Below are 17,557 nucleotides of genomic sequence, written 5' to 3'. Positions count from 1 at the left end.
CAGAGGGATTCACAACCACCAGACATTCTTGACAATGAAATAACATCACCTAAATCTCAGATCGATTGTCTGTAGGCATGACAAGTTCTCTTCGTCACAGTATTTTGTCTGACATGCGATTAACGGTAATATATAGCCCCGCGCTTTCCGAAGACGTCGGGTTGGGCCTACAGAGCAGGCTCCGGAAGCCGCAGAATGTTGCCGAATCTGGGCATGTCAGCACGGAATGATGTACTCACAACACAGAAGCCAACGATTGCTGAAGCCTGCGTAATATCCTCGAGGTCCGCACAAATATTTCCAATAGCTGGTGAAGTGACAGATGTCTGAAATCGACCTCTCCAGCTATGTATAACGATCCATAGAAACAAATGGAGCGTACCATAAACTGCTCCAGCCCGTTTCTGATGTGACGATGATGATATGTTAGGCTTATCCCAGGGTTGCCTTTTGCAACCCTAAGTCAATGCGGGACCTCGGGAGATTGAATGGGTCGAACACATTCGAATTGAGTGATCGATCAGAGGCTCGCTTTTTTCATTCCGATTTGTCACAAATACTTTCGGGACTCTTTGCGTACAATGCAGATATTGACGGATAAGTACATTCAGATATAGCGCGAAAGAGGGTAATAGAGAACCAATGCAATGAAAAACGTCAGCGTTATTCCCGCTGTTTCCTGTCCGATCCTAGCTCAGAGGCGATGATGATCGCTCACTGGTGACATACAATCCCAAACATGACGCCTAAACATGACGCCCAAACTCCGACAATAAGGTAGACCAGACAGAGACGAAACCGGCGCACAGAGGATTGTCTATGTTGACAGTGGCAAGCTGGGATACTTGACCTCCTCATCATGCATCTTGTTGGCTTGTTCCACGACGGCAAGCTTCTCGGCAACCATCTTAGCAGTCTCGACGGTCTTCATGTCGGCATCCTCAGCCTCGGTGGTCTCAGCGGACTGAGCCTCGCCCTCGGCCTTGTCATCGAATTCGCCGTTGTGCAAACGATCGCTGACCCATTTACGGAGAGCCTCGATGACACGGATATTCTCAACCCATTCCTCTTGACGCTTGTCCTCGGCGGCGTTGGGAGAAGCAGGTCCCTCAGCAGGCTTCTCGTCTTCGCTCCGGAGGGCCGGGTCGATATCAGCCTTGACAGGCTTCGCGTCGCTCGCTTTAGGAGTGCGGCTGCCGTCGTCGACGTCTTTCATTTCAGCATCTTCGCTGGCAGGAGGAGCTTGATGTTGCAGTCTGCCGCCGCTGTATCGGCGATTCTCAAAGTCGAAGCCAGACGCAAGACCTGAAGCAGGCGCGGATGTTGCGGTTGGGTAGTTCGAGGTGAGGTCAGACATGCCGGTGACTGCAGGCAGGCTAGGGTACATGTTCCCACTGGTGCTGCCGCTGCCGAAGCTTGCGCGGCTGTGGCTGCTCATAGGAGAATGACCAGAGCTGGTGTACGATGACACGGAGGCGGGAGTCAAAGCAGGTGTGTCAATGCCCGATGACGGCGACGCGAGACCGGGCGTGAGGGACGCGCTGCTCATGGCGCTGCTGTGACCAATGCTGCTACTGCCAAGGTGGGCGTCGAAGCTGGAAGGGCTGTGGCTCGAGCGGAATTGGCCCGAGTTGTGACCCATGCCGAAGTCACCAGTGAAAGTGGAGTGAAGACCAGGCTGCTGCACACCAGCAGCCGCAGCTTGGTTGCTGGTCTCGTACACGGTGGCCTGCAGTTGTTCCAGGAAGCGATCGATGTCTTGGAGGTCGTTCTTAGTACGAGCATTAGGCAGAGGAAGCGAGTAGTGGTGGCTGGCCACGCCACTCTGTGGACCGTGACCACCGCTCATGCTGCTGCTGTTGAAGGAGTCCAGGAGACTGGCAGCGGTGCCGTAGTTGTTGCCACCGCTTCCGCCACCACTCGCGCTGTAGCCACTGTTGTTGTAGCCGGTGTTGTAACCACCGGTGCTAACGGGCAAAGGCAGAGAGGTACCCTGAAGACGGTGACCGACATCATAGTAACTGTTAGGGTCAATTGCGCGACGTTTGATGTCGCCAAGGAAGTCGTTCAAAGCTTCAATGGCGCGGCGTCGTGTGTCCATGCTCTGGATGTCGGCGAGGGCGGAGCTGTTGGGATAGCTAACAGATCCATATCCAGCATACTGGCCGCCCGCGCCAGCATGAGCGTAGGTGTTGTGGGCTCCGGCTGCCAGACTGGGTTGATACGATGAGTAAGGGTTGTGAATCGGCGCATCGTGACTGGCAGGGTAGTAACCAGTGGGAGCTAAATTGTAATCGTTAGACGTGATACTTGTCAGAGAAGAGGTGAGGGAGAACGTACCACCTGAGTTGTTAGCGAGGGATCGTCCGTTCTGAGCATTCGGCGAGCTGACCAGAACGCTGTCATCGGCGTGAGTCTTGACGTGCTTCTTCAAATCCTGAGGTCGCTTGAAGGCCTTGCCACAGAAATCGCACTTGTGAGGCTTCAACGGGACATGGACGCGGATATGTGATGTGATGTGATCACGCTTGACCGTGGTCGTCCGGCAAGCGCCCCACTGACAGGTTAGGTTGAGGTTGTTGGTGCTCTTGCGACCGACGTGTCTCTCGCAAACATGGTCCTATTCGATGGGTATTAGTGTCGGTGACGCAACGGAGATGTGAGGCCCGCAATCGGGGTCAGGCTTAGACGACAACGTACATAAAGGCTTTCCGCAGAGTCAGTGCGTTCACCGCAGCCCTGCCATTGACATGTCAAGTTGTCGATGGTGGAAATCTGCTGAGGTGCTTGTACTGGCGGTGAGGGTGCGTGTTGTTGCTGCGCAGCCTGTTGTGCTTGCTGTGTGGCGGCAGCGACAGCTTGCGCGACAGTTTGGGTATGTGCTGCGTCCATTTGAGGGCAGTGCTTGGCACAAGTCGGAAGTTGTGAGATTGGGAGGAAGGCTTGGCAGGGAATTGAGAACCTTTGAAGTTCCGCAAGAGTGAAGTTCTCAAGTCGAGAAAAAATCCCAGGAAAACGGGGTCTTCTCGTTGAGGCGCAAGATGAGCCTCAGGCAAACTGCTTCGTGCGACGACGTCAAGACGTACGATTCTTCCAGAATCAAGTGACGAAGTTGCAGAGAATGAGAAAGGGGTGACAAGAGGATGATGGTCGTTCAGAGAAGACGACCGAGAGGTGCAAGTCTTATGGCGGAGTCGATATGACAGGAATGCGTTCGGCGGTCGTTGTTAGGCAGAGGAAGGAAAGTCTGGGCATCGGCGGACGGCGAGGAGGAGAGGGACGACGATATGTATAGGAAATCTGGCCCGTCCCCTCTCCCTGGCAGAACGGATGCTGGTTTCGGAGCGACAGACAAGCAGACAGTAGTACAGCTCAGTCTCTTGGGAGGGGGCAAAAGGGTACAGCGTAGACCGGGCGCATCAATAGAAGCGGCGGAAGAGCGAGCCACATCCTAAACTCCACCACAAGGATGCCCGCTCCATCCGTGGACATGAGCATGACAATATCCGTTCATCGTTCTCACTACCATGACATTAATAATAACCACCACAACGCTACTCGCCCATCACGCTCAAATTCTACAAGGCGACCCCGCATGTATACGATTTTTACTCGAACTTGAGAGGGCATATGAGGACAGGCTCGCGGATCTCTGCTTCGTGAACGTCGGCATGTCGAAGACATCTACACAGCCCTGGAGTACACTCAGGATGCAGTGAGATAGGTGTTGGATGTGGACCCGGGCGTGGTCGGATAATGGGAGAAGGAAGAAGGTTCTTCGCCGTCTCCTACCCTCGCTGCTTCTGACTGGCCGCCGCTCTTGGCCGCTCTTGGCGCCAAGTTTGCAAGCGTAACCAAAGCCCCTTGGCAAATTGTCCTCGCTCGCTAGATCGTACGTGGCTGCGTCGATGACTCCCTCCACCTCTTCCTCCTCATCTTGCCCTTCCCGAAGTTCTAGCGATATGTCATCCGCTGCTGCGCACATGATTCAGTATGACGCCTTGTGCTGTACACTGCGCGCACATCCACGGTTGCTGCAGGTGCAGTTAACTCATTTTGCCCCCATCACGTAGGAATTGGCACATTGGAATCTCGGCAAGTCCAATTCTTGCCACTGACCATCCTGCACGTTTCGTCTTCACATACGCGGGTCTACACTCACACGTAGTATGATAAGTATGTTCCGACAGACCCGCAATTGCTTGTGATAGACACTTGCAACACATCTCTCATGGCCCAGGCAAGGTTTGTCGGGGCACAAATGGCGAGAAACCACTTGTACAACGCATGTGGGGATGGTCTGGCAGTGACGTAGCGCTTGCCCACGCCCCTAACACCGCCTCCCAACTTCACGCGTATTCAGAAACAGCAAGGATCCTGAATCAATCAACGTCCGCGCGCGGACAGTATTGGAACTTGAGCGCCTCGTACTGGTCTCCAGGCAGACTGGAGATCGTCACGGCGCGTAAGCAATCATTTACCAAGCCTGTCCCTGGATTGCTGATACTGCACGTGGACCATGGCCGCGATGGCGTAGGCTGAAAGCGCAACGTCGATGTTGTCGATCAGAGGTCTTCTAGAAACGGGTGCGAGTATCTGTGATCCTTCGCAAGGGAATGGGCGACGCACGTCTTCTTGAATGTTGCGAAACGACTGGACAGGCCCAAGTCCGCTGGGCGCATGGGGCAATCTAGCATCAACTTTCCTAAAATCCGCCAAGAGCGGACTGCTGGCTTGGCTGTTTCCGCTCTTGGAGATTCTGGGCATCCCGCTGCTCTCATTTCAGGCCAGTCTCTCGTGCACATGCGCCTTGTCATATTGCGGACGCGCGGCATCGCCCTCCTCCGTTGTCTAATAGCGCTCAGCCTTTGTCTTGGCGAGCAAATATGGAACATTCCGCCCGCTGGCTTGATTCATGCTCATGGATGCACTAATTCGTGGCATCATCATCATCATCATCGTCATGTTTTCGAAGGATTACGATGCTGTCCAACTCCTGATCTGCCCAATAACGCTTTGTGTCAGCCCGGACTCCGGAGTATCTCCTGTAGTGTACAGTAGGTGATTGTGCTGGTGAACTGTAGCCCACCTGGGTCAATTTGTTGGACGGCTCGGCTCCCTCGGTCAGTATGACCCCCGCACTGGTTGGCGGCCACGTTTTATGGGCAAGCATGTAGCCCTACCAGATTTGCCCATCCACTCGAGCGGAAAGGCAAATTGTTTCGATAAATATGACCCACCTCATAACCGTAAACAGTGATCCAACCAGACGCCTGTACTATGACTCGATATAAGACAGACTGCTTAGTCTCCAGAACATCTGTCTATTGTGTCGCTAGTTGAGCGTTCACAAGGTGTGAGGTGAACCATGACCTCGGGGTGTGAATAGAAGCATTCCAACGATTGATGCCGAATGGAACATGCCGATATCCGCATGGACATCATGTCGTTATCTAACTAGGTAGCCGATATGACGCCTTTCTCCTAAGCTACGCTAAGCACGAGAATACCGAAAGCCGGCTCCTCTCGGACTGCTCGTTCGCGCTTGAGATTTGCTCCGTCTTCAAGATCATGCGTCGCGAGCAGCAAGTGAAAACTTGGGACGCTGCCGAGGTGGCCTCCATGGGAATTTCCAGGATCCAAGCACATTGGGACTCGCCCGCGTGAAGCTACGGATGCAGTCGAGATATTTTGCAGAAACCGAGCGGTCCTCGGGTGGATTGACTCCACGTTGACGGTAGCTTCTGCATTTCCAATGCACATGGCGAGAAGTAGCAGGAGACTAACGTGACACAATTCCAAACGTAAATGCTCCGAGAGATCCGAAGATCGTGATCACGGCGACCGACTGCGTCATCCCGGGACACCAGTTGCGACCTGCACTCTTCTAGACTGGTCCTCGATCAATGATGGGATCATGTGCGAATGCTAACATCCTTCAGAATAGTCCTCATGACAAACGCGGATACAGGGCTGAGCTTTCCTTTGGAGCGCTCTCTAGCAGATCAGAATGAGTTATTCAAGACATACAGTGTACACTCGGTCGTTCTACTCAGAGAACTAGGCGTACCAAAGGACCCAATGCTCTCAATCACGTTCAGATTACAATCCCAGTTCGTCACCACTACAGAGGCCATCGGCAGTCCTCTTCCTCCTGATTGTCCGCCTTTCGATCAATTGTAGCGCCTTCCGAGACTTGATTGTAGTCTTCGCCAGCGGTCTCCGATCTAGAGAAATGCGTTTGTGCCTGATCAAGGCAGGCGATAACGCGAGCGCATCAGGGGAACTCATTTCGATTTGATGAGATTGTGATTCCCTCGTTCGCTCTTCCTGTGCGCAATCCTGGTCTTTTCCGGGTTTCGGTGTGGCCGTGATCCATTCTGATATACTGTCCTCCCATCGATATCCTGGTGACTTCCTAGACGGTGTCTTGAAAACATTCTCCTTCTGGTCGTCGGTGGAGTAGTTTTGAGTTGGAACTGCTTTGTAAGAAGGAGCCGAGAATGGGGCGTCGGACTCTGTGTGACATCGCATTGACATCTCTGAAGTAAGAGCTCTGAGCAGGAGTGACGCGTCGCCCGTCTGTGCCTCAACAGCTTCGGACAGCCGTTTCAGGAGCGTAGAGCCCATGTTGTTGTTTGTCATCTGATCGAACGCTCTTAGGCTTTTCACGAACTGATGCATGAAACGAGTCGCATGCATCGAAAACCTATGTCCATTAGATCCTGCAGCTTTTGTAGGTATCAACACCGCCGCAGCTAGGGCATCGAGAGTGATGACTCCAAAGCGGCCGTCTTTCTGAGTCGCCATCACGAGGAACGCAGAGATCAAGTAGGGAATCGCGACGCCACTGGTGCTGAGGTGTATTTTGCGTTTCGCGCGGCTTGTCTGCGAGGAAATTGCTGTGTTGTGTGTTTGATTGATATCTGCAGCGTTGCCAGAAGTCCTGGTCTGGCTAGGCTTCCATTCCGAAAGACCAACAAGTTCAGGCTCTCGAACCATGAGTAATTGAGCTGCGACGCGGACGACTGTTTCACCCACGATACCAGACTGACAAGTTGCAACATTGATCGTAAGCGCTTCTCCAAGCCCCATGATGGTCATAATGATGGCTGTGCTGTTCAGATCTCGAAAAAAATCTGCCATATGCGTATGGCCGCCTGAAGAAAGGTCCATATCGGCAGCCATGCTGACACAGTCCTCCAAGAATTTCCCAACTTCATAAAGCGGAACCGTGGATCTGGCTCTCATGCCCAGACGGTTCATGGTTGACTGCTGTACGACATGTCTTCCCTCCAAGCCAGTAGGAATTGCGGAGCATAGCTTCTCATGTTTTTGAAGAATTTGTGTGATGCGCCACAGATCAGTGGTGAGGGAATGCTGTAAAGCCCGGAAAAAGAACACATTGCTGTTTTGGGAGTCGCAGAAGTGCAGCAGTCCATCCGAATGTGACTTGTGAAAATCAATCGACGTATCCAACCACGTTTGTAGGATCAAGTCGCCTTCTATGGATGCGCTTCGTTCGCTGCATATGTTTATCAAATCTCGAATGGCTTTGTCCGAGAGCAGGCCCTCGACGATAGCTTTGCGGACGAGCTCAGTCCCGTGGCTTCGGACGATTTGGCGCAGAAATGGAGAACCAGGACCGGAGATATTTTCAAATTCTTCTTCGATGTAGGAATACAGATTTGAGGAGTCATCTAACGCCTCTCCAGCGTCGTCGAAGTCGAACTCGATGGACCCGGAGTCCAGCAATCGGGGTATCCTGCGCAGACATGTCCCCGCCAGTGATCTTGATCCGCAACGCATCACCTCGTGAGCATCTGATGAAATCGTACTAGCGAGAAAGTTTGCGAAGGCGGCCGAAAGGTATTGTTCAGCCTTCTCCACTGGCGCATGAGGAACCACAGTAATCTGCTTTCGCCGACGAGGGGCAACCTCTGTGGGAGCAACATTCGAGCGTTCGACAGTGCATATCTCAGGGATTGAAGCTGCTGCGTCTAGAGAGTCCTCCTGATTGCAATATAGCTGGTAGGCTTCTGCTGAGCGTATCCTTCGAACGAAAGGACTTGGGAGTACCGATCGCAGGCGATGTTGACCAGGCTTGCTGGACTTCTCACACAGCGGATTCGATTTACCGCTATACGTCCGGGTCGTTTTCTTCGTCTTGGGCTGTGGCAGCCAACTCGGATCCTCGGCCGCTCGTTTCCTCGGATTCGATCCTGCATGGGCTTTATTACGTTGCTCGAGTTCGCGACACGCTTTTCGTAGTGCAATAATGCGAGTATTAATTGATCGTAATAGTCGATTACATCGTGCGGTGGTCCATATATTGTCATCAATGTTTACTGTGTTGGAATGTTTGCATAATTTATATTCTTTGTTAGACATGCTTCCAAAATGTTCCAGATGCCCTTCAATAGAATGTGGTCTTCAGTGCATGAGGTTCATCATTGTTGACAAGTAAACAGTCCATGGGAGCCTGCTGTCCCTAGCGTCCCACTAGTTTTGGCGATCATGGTCTCGCGCTTCGAGGTGCGAAATCTAAGCCTGAGGTCGTCCAGCCAAAAGTCGTGGGGTGCTGCGGCAACCTGAGTATCAATTCCCAGTTAAATCAAAAGTGACAAACATTACAACCATTCACATTTGCCTCCGTCACACCATGGCTCCCAAGGGCAAAGCTAAAGCAAAGGAAGCAACCTCTGAGAAAGGTTCTAGCAGCAAAGTGAAAGGCGCACAGAGCATTAATGTCCGCCATATTCTATGTGAAAAGCATTCCAAGAAAGAGGAAGCGCTCGCGAAACTCGTCGCTGGGACTAAGTTCGACGAAGTAGCTCGCGAGTTTTCGGAGGACAAAGCCCGCGCAGGTCAGTTCTCGAAGGGTCTGTTCGTTCGACGATCAACTAAGTCTCAACAGGTGGAGCACTTGGCTGGAAGACCCGCGGAGATCTTATGCCTGAATTTGAAGCCATTGCCTTTGAGCTGGAAGCGTCAACGACCAGCAACCCGAAATATGGCGAAGTGAAATCGTCAGAAGGCTACCACATCGTGATGGTGGAGGGCCGTAAATAGTCTCCTGCGAGAAAGCTCATAGTCTTGTACGGCTCTGAAATTTGGAAAGACAACCTTCCACTGTCTTGGCTTGAGGCCACCTGGTGAGGCGGGCAGGCTTGCGAGTGCCGAATGTTTCCAGCGTTTGCATTGCTCCAGTGTCGAATGAATGAAATTGAGCAGTGGAAGTGGAGAGATTGATATGCTTCATTTTTCGTCTATTTCCATTTCCCCTTCGTCATCATCTCTCTCCACAGCTGGCGCTGGACCGACTGGCAGCACCATCTTCTCCATACAGATCATGCGCACTCGCTCCATCGGAAGCCCCATGCCGATAGACATGTAGTGAATGAGCGGTGGATGGCCCACAATGCTGGCATATGAATCTCGGGCAATATTGGCTTTCCACTCGTGCTCGGTTGTATCTGCATGGCCAGTTCCGATGTGTTTGGTCTGTAGCGCTTCAAGCTGCTGCTGCGTGCGGAGTTTGTCGGCCTATTTTTTGGACGGGTATCAGTATTCAATTCTCGACGATTCAGTCTTCAATGCGACGTACCATAATCCACCACTAGACGTTGCCACGACCTGTCATGAGGGTGACGTTGATTGGGTCGCCGATCTGAAGAGGGTAGAAATGCAAGCGGAAGCTTGGCAAATTATGCACGCGTCTTCCGTCGCGTCACTCGGACTTGCAATCCGGGGCTTGATCTATCTAACATGTGAACCTTTCTATTTATCCATTTGATTGACGTTGTCACATCAAAGCAGCGGGCGTATTGTCTTACTATTCTGGTCTCTGTAAGTATGCATCGACTGCCAGATTCACCGTGATCCACAGCTGCATCTTCTGGAGGATTAATCGTGAACAAGCTTTGCAGCAGAAGTATGGCGGGTGCGCCTCTGATCATCACTGAGCGGAACACAGATGGCTCTGCTCATGACGGAGTTTTCTCAGATCTTACATTTTTTGTAACTCAGCGCTTACCTAGCCGCTCGCATTATGTGCAACAGATCACAGATAATGGCGGCAAAATTGTCAAGATTGAGAGTACTGCCGACTATTTGATCTGTGACCATATGCGGAAGGATGCACCGCAAGCGGGCGTTTCTTACCAATGGATCGATGAAACTCTCAAGCATGGGCAGCTGCTGGAGACGAGCGCTTACGCGGTCGCCAAAGTCCCGAGATCGACCGCCAATAGGACATCCACGGTACCTAAAGGCACCCGGACGCCCTTCACGAATGAGGATGACAGAGTGCTGCTTGATTGGGTTGAACAAGCAGAAGCGGCTGGCGACGCAGTGAGAGGCAACGCCATCTATGAAACGCTTGCAGCATTGAATCCTCGACACACTGCTCAAGCATGGAGGTCGCGCTATGTCAAGAATCTGGTTAATAACCATCCGCGCCAATCCATGACCAGCAGTGCTCCACCGCGAACATTGTCTTATGTGACAGCAAAATCAAGCAATTCACAACCCCGGCTCTCCGGTGTCAGTTCCGCCCTGTCATCAGAACTAAGTCGAAGCGGCAGTGGCTTCATAGAAGGCTCAAGAACAGTTGGCGCCGCTTTGCCATTCGACCAGTCCGATTTCGACCAGTTATTGGGGTCAGTAGAAGTTATTCTTGATGTCGATCCAAGTCAGATTGATAAAGCTTGGCAACAGTGGGCTGAAGCTTATGGCACACATGGAGCGCGAGAGTGGCGAGACTTCTTCCACCGACGAGTCCTGCCAGAATACATTAAGCGAAACCGTAAGACTGAGCCTGTGGTAGCAAACAATGATCAACCACGACAGGCGACCGAGGAGACATCGGCAAGAAAACGGAGGCGGTCCAGCTCATCTCCTGGTCATGAGCCGAGTCGATCGCGACAGAGATTGGACCCTGCAACGTCGGACAACCCCGGAGTTGAGGACGAAGGACAAGCGGGACAAGCACATATAAGTACGAAGCAGGCCGCTCTCGACATGCCATCGGCGACAAGTACCATCGGAATTGTCACCTCTACGCCATCGAAAGTCATAAACGATGATGCGGAAGCTGGCAAGCTTATTACTTCAGACGAGAACCGGGCGGCAAATTCGCAGCTCATGGCCGAGTTGAGGCCGCCAGGCACGTCGTCAGGGGAGGTTGTCAGGAGCGATATGGATGAAAATGGTGTCGCAACGCGAGAAAATGGGACTGATAGCAGCCTCGCCGCGCGAGGTCTCAAAAATCTGGGAGATGCCTTGACTGAGGAAAATCTTGCTGTCCAGCAGGCGCACCATCAAGCGCAGTTGCGCGGCATCGATATTCCTGAAGATGACGAAGCTAAAGATCGAAGCGAATTCATAGATTACCTACAGGGGGTAACTATTCAAGCCAAAGAAAGTGCTCAAGGCAGTTCGGTCGATCCAGAGAAGCTGGCACCTGGCAAAGCACGACATTCAGCACAACACTCAGCACCTAGCGAAGGCGATTCAGTCAATGACCGTGAAGAAGATCCAGCGCTGCCGCAGCTACCTGAGGTACAGAATCGGCCCCATCAAATGAAGATCATTGTATCGGACACAAATGAGGCTGCAAGTGCAGATAATACGAATCCCACAACGAATTTTAATCTGCTCCAATCTGCGAACGGTCGTGATGGGATGGGCGTTGACCTCAATCTTGATCTTTCGATACCTGAGCCTGCTAGCGGGTTTTTCCTCGGGTCGACTCCTGCTCAGTCTTCTCAGCTGACATCTGCAAGCGAAAAGCTTGAACCTGTTGAAACATTTTTTGGCGCACCGGGCCTCGATACGCAGGAAATATTTGGAGCAGCTATTCAGGACGTGGATATGACGATACCGGATCCGGTGCAATCTGATTCGGGGCAGCATGATGGACATGAGACCCCGAGAGCTAGCTTCACATCATCAGCACAACTCAACGAGCCCACCAATGATAGCCATGAGCACTCTCAACCAGACGAAACCGAAGTCGACATGGAGACGTGGATGGAAAGGATGGCCCACGAGGGTTACAAGCAAGCGGCTATCATTGATGCGTTAAAATGCACATCGTTGCGACCAGACTTGGCGGAATACGTGCTTCTCGAGATCAAAAATGGGAGAGCATTGCCTCGTGACGTTCCTGGCGTGTGGAGCGAATCCGATGACAGAATCTTGCAAGGTTGTGACGCAAGACGTTTGAGAGCACTTGAAGAGAAGCATGGAGGATGGTCTGCACTTGATCAGAGGCGAGAATTCCTCGAAGGATATTCCTAGTCGTCCGAGAGATGCCCAGCAATTTGGATGGTCTGCATCTCGAGACACGAAGGTGAAACCAAGACATGACGTTACACTGCCCTTATGAACTTCGAGCAATTGACAGAATTTCATCCTGATTCCGGTCAGATCTCAATAATAAGATCATTGGAAATGAAAATTCGGCAAACGGTGGTTTACGTTGTCCCACATTCGGAGGTCGGGAGTGGCAAAGTCGCGGTATTGATTCGCGAATTCGAATCAGCAACCCGTAGGCAAGACCAGATCGTGTGGCGTAACGCACGAAATGTACATCCAGCTACAGCAACGCTTCGCAGCCATAGTGTTACATCTGTTTGATGCGTATGGTCTCAACCGCCAACAGTTTAGAAGTACTCGGAGGTAGGTGGTGATTGATACAGTACCTGGAGCGGCACGTCGTCTACCCCTCGAAGTCGTACATGCGTTTGGGCGACATGTGCCGCGCCAAGCGCGTGGCTGAGGAACATATGACGTCCTGGCCATGTGCGGCTTCGGCTTGCACTCTAGGCACTCACATTCGAGCGTCGCCTACAACTGTAAACTTCATTTTCACGAACTTATGAGGGCTACATCCTTGAACAGAGCATATCTGTCATCTTCCAAGACCCAACAAAATGTTTCGTACACAGACGAACCCGATGGATGACGCCGTCGGTGAGCACCAACCACAGCATCGTCTGGAATATGTGGAGCATGCACTGACACACGCACAGTCAAGGCGACAGACGAAAACCTCACGAGCGAGAACTGGGAGCTCATCTTGGACGTCTGCGATCGCGTCAGCGGAAACTCATCCGGACCTCAGCAAGCAATCACCTCACTCATCAAACGATTAGCCCACCGAAATGCGAATGTTCAGCTGTATACACTTGAGCTAGCAAATGCGCTCTCGCAAAATTGCGATGTTGCGCTACATCGCGAACTCGCTTCAAAGGCGTTCACCGATGCGCTGCTGCGACTCGCAGACGATCGCAATACGCACGGTCAGGTCAAACAGAAGGTGATGGAAAGGATGAGCACGTGGACAGAGCAATTTCGAAATCAACCCGAACTGGGCATCATGGAGCAGGCCTACCACAAATTACGACAGCGACAGCCAAGCTTGATGCCTCCGAGTAAACCGGTCAAGAAAGAGATAAGCAGCGAGGATCGCAAAAAGGAGGACGAAGAGCTACAGATGGCGTTGGCTTTAAGCATCAAAGACAAAGGAGCCGCTTCGGCTGGCGAAGGACAATCGAGTGGCGGCCAGGCCCAACAGTCGTCTGGGGCTCCGGTCGAACCTCAGGTGAGCACACAGCAGGGAACCACGGCTGCCACTGTAAGCCGAGTACGAGCGCTGTACGATTTCACGCCCTCCGAAGCTGGAGAATTGGCTTTTCGGAAGAATGATATCATTGCGGTTTTGGAGTCCGTATACAAGGATTGGTGGAAAGGTAGCCTCCGGGGACAGACTGGGATTTTCCCGTTGAATTATGTGGAAAAGATACAGGACCCAACCAAAGAGGAGTTGGAGCGAGATGCCAACATGGAGGCCGAAGTTTTTGGTGAGATCAAGAACGTTGAGAGACTACTGGCTATGCTCAGTGTCGGAGGAGAGTCTGGTGGCCGTCGAGGAGAACGCGAGGAGGAGGAAATCAGCGAGTTGTATCAACGGACTCTGAGTATCAGACCAAAGCTGATCGAACTGATTGCAAGGTACTCGCAGAAGAAAGGTACGTCTGACGAGACAGCCATCTTAGGAATTATTGCTGATGTGATGTCCAGACGACTTCACGCAACTGAACGAGAAGTTTATCAAAGCGAGGCGAGATTACGAAGCGCTTTTGGAATCATCTATGTCGCAACCGCAATACCAGCAATACCCCTACCAGCAGCAACGACAGTCCATGTATGGTGCACCAACCAACCAAGCGCTTCCACATGGAGCTCCCCAACAAGCGCCTAGTCAAGCCTATCAATCGCACGCGCCACCTGCACAACAATACCCGCCGCAAGCATCAGGCCATCCACAAGGCTATCCAGTGCAGCAGCCGTTCCAACAGCAAAACCACCAGCACTTGCCGGCCCAGCAAGAACCGCAAAGATTCTACTCTCCAGCTCCGACCGAAGCACCAATCCCACAACAATCATACACACGACCCTACGCAACATCCGAAAGCCAACAACCACAAGGTTCTGCACTTCCAGGCGTGGCCCCTTTTCACTTCATACCCGGAGGTCTACAGGCAGCGCCACCTCCATCAGCTGCAGATGTGCGAAGACAGCCAAGCCCACAGCAAGCGCCGGCAAGTTTGCACAATGGCGGCCCCTACAATGCCCCTCAGGGCTTTCAGGGACAAGGTCGACCGAACAGCATTCATACTCTGAACAGTGGCAATCCCTCCGAACTCGCGACACCCGGACTTGAATCACCAGCCGATCACCGCAACTCGTATCCACCGTCTCAAGGGGGACAGCAGCCGCCGCAACACCACCAACAGCAGCAGCAGCAAGTAGCCGGCCAGGCGCCAGCGTACGATCCCACTATAGTGCCCGCACCTCTGTCTGTGCCTGCACAACCCCAACATGCGCCTCCACAGATCCCATTCAGTGATCGAGACGGTCTGCCGAGCCGGCAACGAGTGCCCAGTGGCGAAGCTTCATCAAACGCATATGTATATGAGCAGCCGTCCGGAAATGCTACCGGAGCAGACCAAGCACCACCACCGCAGATAGCTGACAGCAACGCTCCGGCACAGACGTCGGCGCACGCACCGCCTGCTGCCGGGCCGATCTACCAGGCCTACAATCCCGGCCAAGGCTATGCGCCGCAGAGTCAGCCCCAGCAGGGCCCACCTCCCAGCAATGACCCTGGAGATTATTACCGTTGATATAAGCGCGGACGTAGAGTAAATGGCAATATTGCAGCCTATGAATTCCAATGTTGATGATTGTGTGACTTCTTATCAGTCCTCGTGATTCCCGGTTTGAAGATTCTGTTACACTTCCTATGCACTCGAACGGATCCCATCTTTACCACGACCACCAGGTCCTGCTTCACGAAGCAACACGATCAGAAGTACGGGAATAGGCGGCCTTGTACACAAATCACGAGCGGGCAGATTTGTGAGCGAAAAACCGGGCAGAGTAGGGAACGAACCGTCCTCGGTCGCCAGGTAAGATGCATCTGATTTACGACTTGCTGCGCTAGATGTCATGCTGAAAAAGCCGGCAAAGGTTGCTCAACAGTCCGAGTTGCATCGGTGAGCCGTAGTCCTCGACCAGTAGATCATTTACGGCGCATTCACGCTTATGTTTGCCACTCTCTGCCATGCCTTGATATATGGTCACGAGGTTGAAGATTGCGCGCGGGTCACAATCGACGCTGACTTCAGCTTACTGAACAACAAGAGGCCATTGCAAGATCCATTGGAGACGGAACATACGCACTCATCGCGGTCTGCATCGAGCCGGTCATGCGATTCGGCCGTGGCCAGGAGCTCGCACATTGACATGAGTTTTCATGGTTGCTGAGATTCTCATATCGCGTACGACTTGGAGAATGACCTGGGTAGTTTGAGATTTATTAGTCTGATATTTGGACGCTGGCTTGAGGACGAGCTGAAGATTCGCAGCGGTGCGATTTGAATCGGACTGTGGCTTTGGCGTTGTGTCCGACGGAGGTGAGTATTTGCAGCCTGGTTGGATCGAGCGACCATCGCATCGGGCGCGTTCGCGACGCGTGTGCACGGCGCGTTTCCGTCACTGCTGCGTGCGCGACAGGGACACACGGAAAATCGCTCGGGATCGGGTTCTCGATTGAGAAACATCGACGAGGATGCGACAAGGATCGGTTGGGCGAATTGTGGCATGACGGGTGGCAGCGACAAATCTCTTCACTGCATATCTAGTGGAAGGAGTCGGTGCTGCACGCTTGCCGAGGACCAAAATGCCGAGGGCGAGGCTTGACTGTGACAAGAGGATCATCATCATACACGACGCACGTCCAGTCATGAGTACATACATCCGTAGCTTCCCAGAAGTACCCATTCCCGCCCAATTTGGCGATGCATTTGCGACCACCCCCAAGATCCCAAACGAGCCATGTCGCAGATCTGGCACACGTAGGAATGGGATCTCATGGATCGTTTCGGATTCGAAAACGCGTTGCACCAGGGTTGACGGCCGTGCAAGCCACATACTTTTATGTGCGGGGGACCCGCGCAAGACATGATGCAGGCTGTTTCATCGAAACTCCAGCATCCTGGTATTGATCGAGAATGGACGGCAGTTGGGCCTCAACGTCAGCAGGAAACGCATCGATGGACACCTGGATAGGGCCAAAGACGCCAGATACATCCTAACGACGGGGTGGATTTGGGTGACTATGATGAAGACCAAGATCGACCTACATGCGGCCGTTCGCAGACCGGAACAGGGATGCGATTGTGATATGTATGTTGCGCGCTTCGTCGTACGGCGTTCCCGAGAGCGTCGGAATGAAGAGCGCGGAATTTGGGCCCGTCGAATACCTAGGGACGGATTCCATTGTGTGCTGTACAGGAGTGGATGTGGAGCTCTGTGCGTGGTGAGGACAACGACAAACGACGATGAATTGAAGACCAGGCCTGCCGGCCTACACGTCGGCCGCATCAAGCGGAATAATAAGATCCTGTGGAAATTCTGAGAAGGGAAGGTAATACTGGAATTGCATGTGGTCGTACTGGTTGAACCTCCGATCTCGACAACGGCCATGAAGCTCCAGTACAGTACTGTAAGGCCAAGCCGTTCTACAGTATTCTCTCTCTCGCTCTCACACACACGCGAAGGAAGCTCTGTGCCACTCGGACACATGTGTGTGATGCGGATACATAGCCGATTCCTCGTTGGTTACCCAAGGTTTGGAGGTTTGGAGGCTGGTGGTGTTGGATGTGGTGGATGTGGAACACCATGCCACGACAGTACATACAAACAAGTATACTCAGGTATGTAATTGATACAAAAACGAGCCGAGTGGGTGATGCTTTCGTCGGGTGAGAATCGTCCCCCTGTTGTATTGCTCAGGCAGGTGCTCGAGGCGAGAGTCGAGAGGTGTTGAATCTGTACCAGATGTACATGCGACTTGTTGTACTACTAGGTAGGTTAGTCAGTCACCTGGGCAGGTATCTACACGCATTATTATTATCATTATCATTATCATTATCATCATTATTATTATTATTATTATCTACCTAGGTAGGTATCCATGGATTGT

At 52.5% G+C, this 17,557-nt stretch overlaps 7 protein-coding genes across 7 annotated transcripts; 3 read left to right on the top strand and 4 right to left on the bottom strand.

The window, feature by feature from the left end:
• Positions 1-410: 410 nt before the first annotated feature.
• On the bottom strand, positions 411-3,078 carry K489DRAFT_379546 (uncharacterized protein). Its single transcript, XM_033604677.1, has 3 exons — positions 2,701-3,078; positions 2,341-2,620; positions 411-2,283 (listed from the first exon to the last, which is right to left on the bottom strand). The coding sequence occupies exons 1-3, from the start codon at positions 2,890-2,892 to the stop codon at positions 818-820; spliced, it is 1,938 nt and encodes a 645-aa protein (XP_033460586.1). The 5' UTR covers positions 2,893-3,078; the 3' UTR covers positions 411-817.
• A 3,024-nt stretch (positions 3,079-6,102) lies between these two features.
• On the bottom strand, positions 6,103-8,391 carry K489DRAFT_409380 (uncharacterized protein; the record flags this gene model as incomplete). The annotated part of the gene is made up of 1 exon (XM_033607573.1): positions 6,103-8,391. One exon carries the CDS (start codon positions 8,389-8,391, stop codon positions 6,103-6,105), a length of 2,289 nt encoding a protein of 762 aa, XP_033460585.1.
• Positions 8,392-8,629: 238 nt separating this feature from the next.
• Positions 8,630-9,444, top strand: K489DRAFT_355643 (peptidyl-prolyl cis-trans isomerase pin4). The gene is made up of 2 exons (XM_033602525.1): positions 8,630-8,867; positions 8,918-9,444. Exons 1-2 carry the CDS (start codon positions 8,663-8,665, stop codon positions 9,070-9,072), a joined length of 360 nt encoding a protein of 119 aa, XP_033460584.1. The 5' UTR covers positions 8,630-8,662; the 3' UTR covers positions 9,073-9,444.
• On the bottom strand, positions 8,915-9,663 carry K489DRAFT_379542 (splicing factor 3B subunit 5/RDS3 complex subunit 10). The gene is made up of 2 exons (XM_033604676.1): positions 9,608-9,663; positions 8,915-9,546 (listed from the first exon to the last, which is right to left on the bottom strand). The coding sequence occupies exons 1-2, from the start codon at positions 9,608-9,610 to the stop codon at positions 9,259-9,261; spliced, it is 291 nt and encodes a 96-aa protein (XP_033460583.1). The 5' UTR covers positions 9,611-9,663; the 3' UTR covers positions 8,915-9,258.
• A 167-nt stretch (positions 9,664-9,830) lies between these two features.
• On the top strand, positions 9,831-12,718 carry K489DRAFT_379541 (uncharacterized protein). Its single transcript, XM_033604675.1, has one exon. It carries the CDS (start codon positions 9,937-9,939, stop codon positions 12,301-12,303), a length of 2,367 nt encoding a protein of 788 aa, XP_033460582.1. The 5' UTR covers positions 9,831-9,936; the 3' UTR covers positions 12,304-12,718.
• A 220-nt stretch (positions 12,719-12,938) lies between these two features.
• Positions 12,939-15,194, top strand: K489DRAFT_409377 (uncharacterized protein; the record flags this gene model as incomplete). The annotated part of the gene is made up of 3 exons (XM_033607572.1): positions 12,939-12,978; positions 13,038-14,036; positions 14,089-15,194. The coding sequence occupies 3 exons, from the start codon at positions 12,939-12,941 to the stop codon at positions 15,192-15,194; spliced, it is 2,145 nt and encodes a 714-aa protein (XP_033460581.1).
• A 1,167-nt stretch (positions 15,195-16,361) lies between these two features.
• Positions 16,362-17,351, bottom strand: K489DRAFT_199180 (uncharacterized protein). Its single transcript, XM_033599589.1, has one exon. The coding sequence runs from the start codon at positions 17,155-17,157 to the stop codon at positions 16,549-16,551; it is 609 nt and encodes a 202-aa protein (XP_033460580.1). The 5' UTR covers positions 17,158-17,351; the 3' UTR covers positions 16,362-16,548.
• Between the last annotated feature and the right edge of the window lie 206 nt (positions 17,352-17,557).

This window comes from Dissoconium aciculare (genome assembly GCF_010015565.1).
Source record: "Dissoconium aciculare CBS 342.82 unplaced genomic scaffold K489scaffold_5, whole genome shotgun sequence".
Classification (NCBI taxonomy): Eukaryota; Fungi; Ascomycota; class Dothideomycetes; order Mycosphaerellales; family Dissoconiaceae; genus Dissoconium; species Dissoconium aciculare.
Note: the sequence above shows the minus strand (reverse complement) of the source record. Positions and strands in the feature narration are given on the sequence as shown.

What these genes read in the sequence shown, in the direction of transcription:
- K489DRAFT_379541 (XM_033604675.1), top strand. Translation starts at nt 9,937, where the DNA reads ATGGCGGGTGCGCCTCTGATCATCACTGAGCGGAACACAGATGGCTCT.
- K489DRAFT_355643 (XM_033602525.1), top strand. Translation starts at nt 8,663, where the DNA reads ATGGCTCCCAAGGGCAAAGCTAAAGCAAAGGAAGCAACCTCTGAGAAA. An exon ending in GGAGGACAAAGCCCGCGCAG is followed by an intron (nt 8,868 to 8,917) that starts GTCAGTTCTCGA and finishes AAGTCTCAACAG; the next exon opens with GTGGAGCACTTGGCTGGAAG.
- K489DRAFT_199180 (XM_033599589.1), bottom strand. Translation starts at nt 17,157, where the DNA reads ATGTGTCCGAGTGGCACAGAGCTTCCTTCGCGTGTGTGTGAGAGCGAG.
- K489DRAFT_379546 (XM_033604677.1), bottom strand. Translation starts at nt 2,892, where the DNA reads ATGGACGCAGCACATACCCAAACTGTCGCGCAAGCTGTCGCTGCCGCC. An exon ending in ACTCTGCGGAAAGCCTTTAT is followed by an intron (nt 2,621 to 2,700) that starts GTACGTTGTCGT and finishes CCCATCGAATAG; the next exon opens with GACCATGTTTGCGAGAGACA. An exon ending in CCTCGCTAACAACTCAGGTG is followed by an intron (nt 2,284 to 2,340) that starts GTACGTTCTCCC and finishes ATTACAATTTAG; the next exon opens with CTCCCACTGGTTACTACCCT.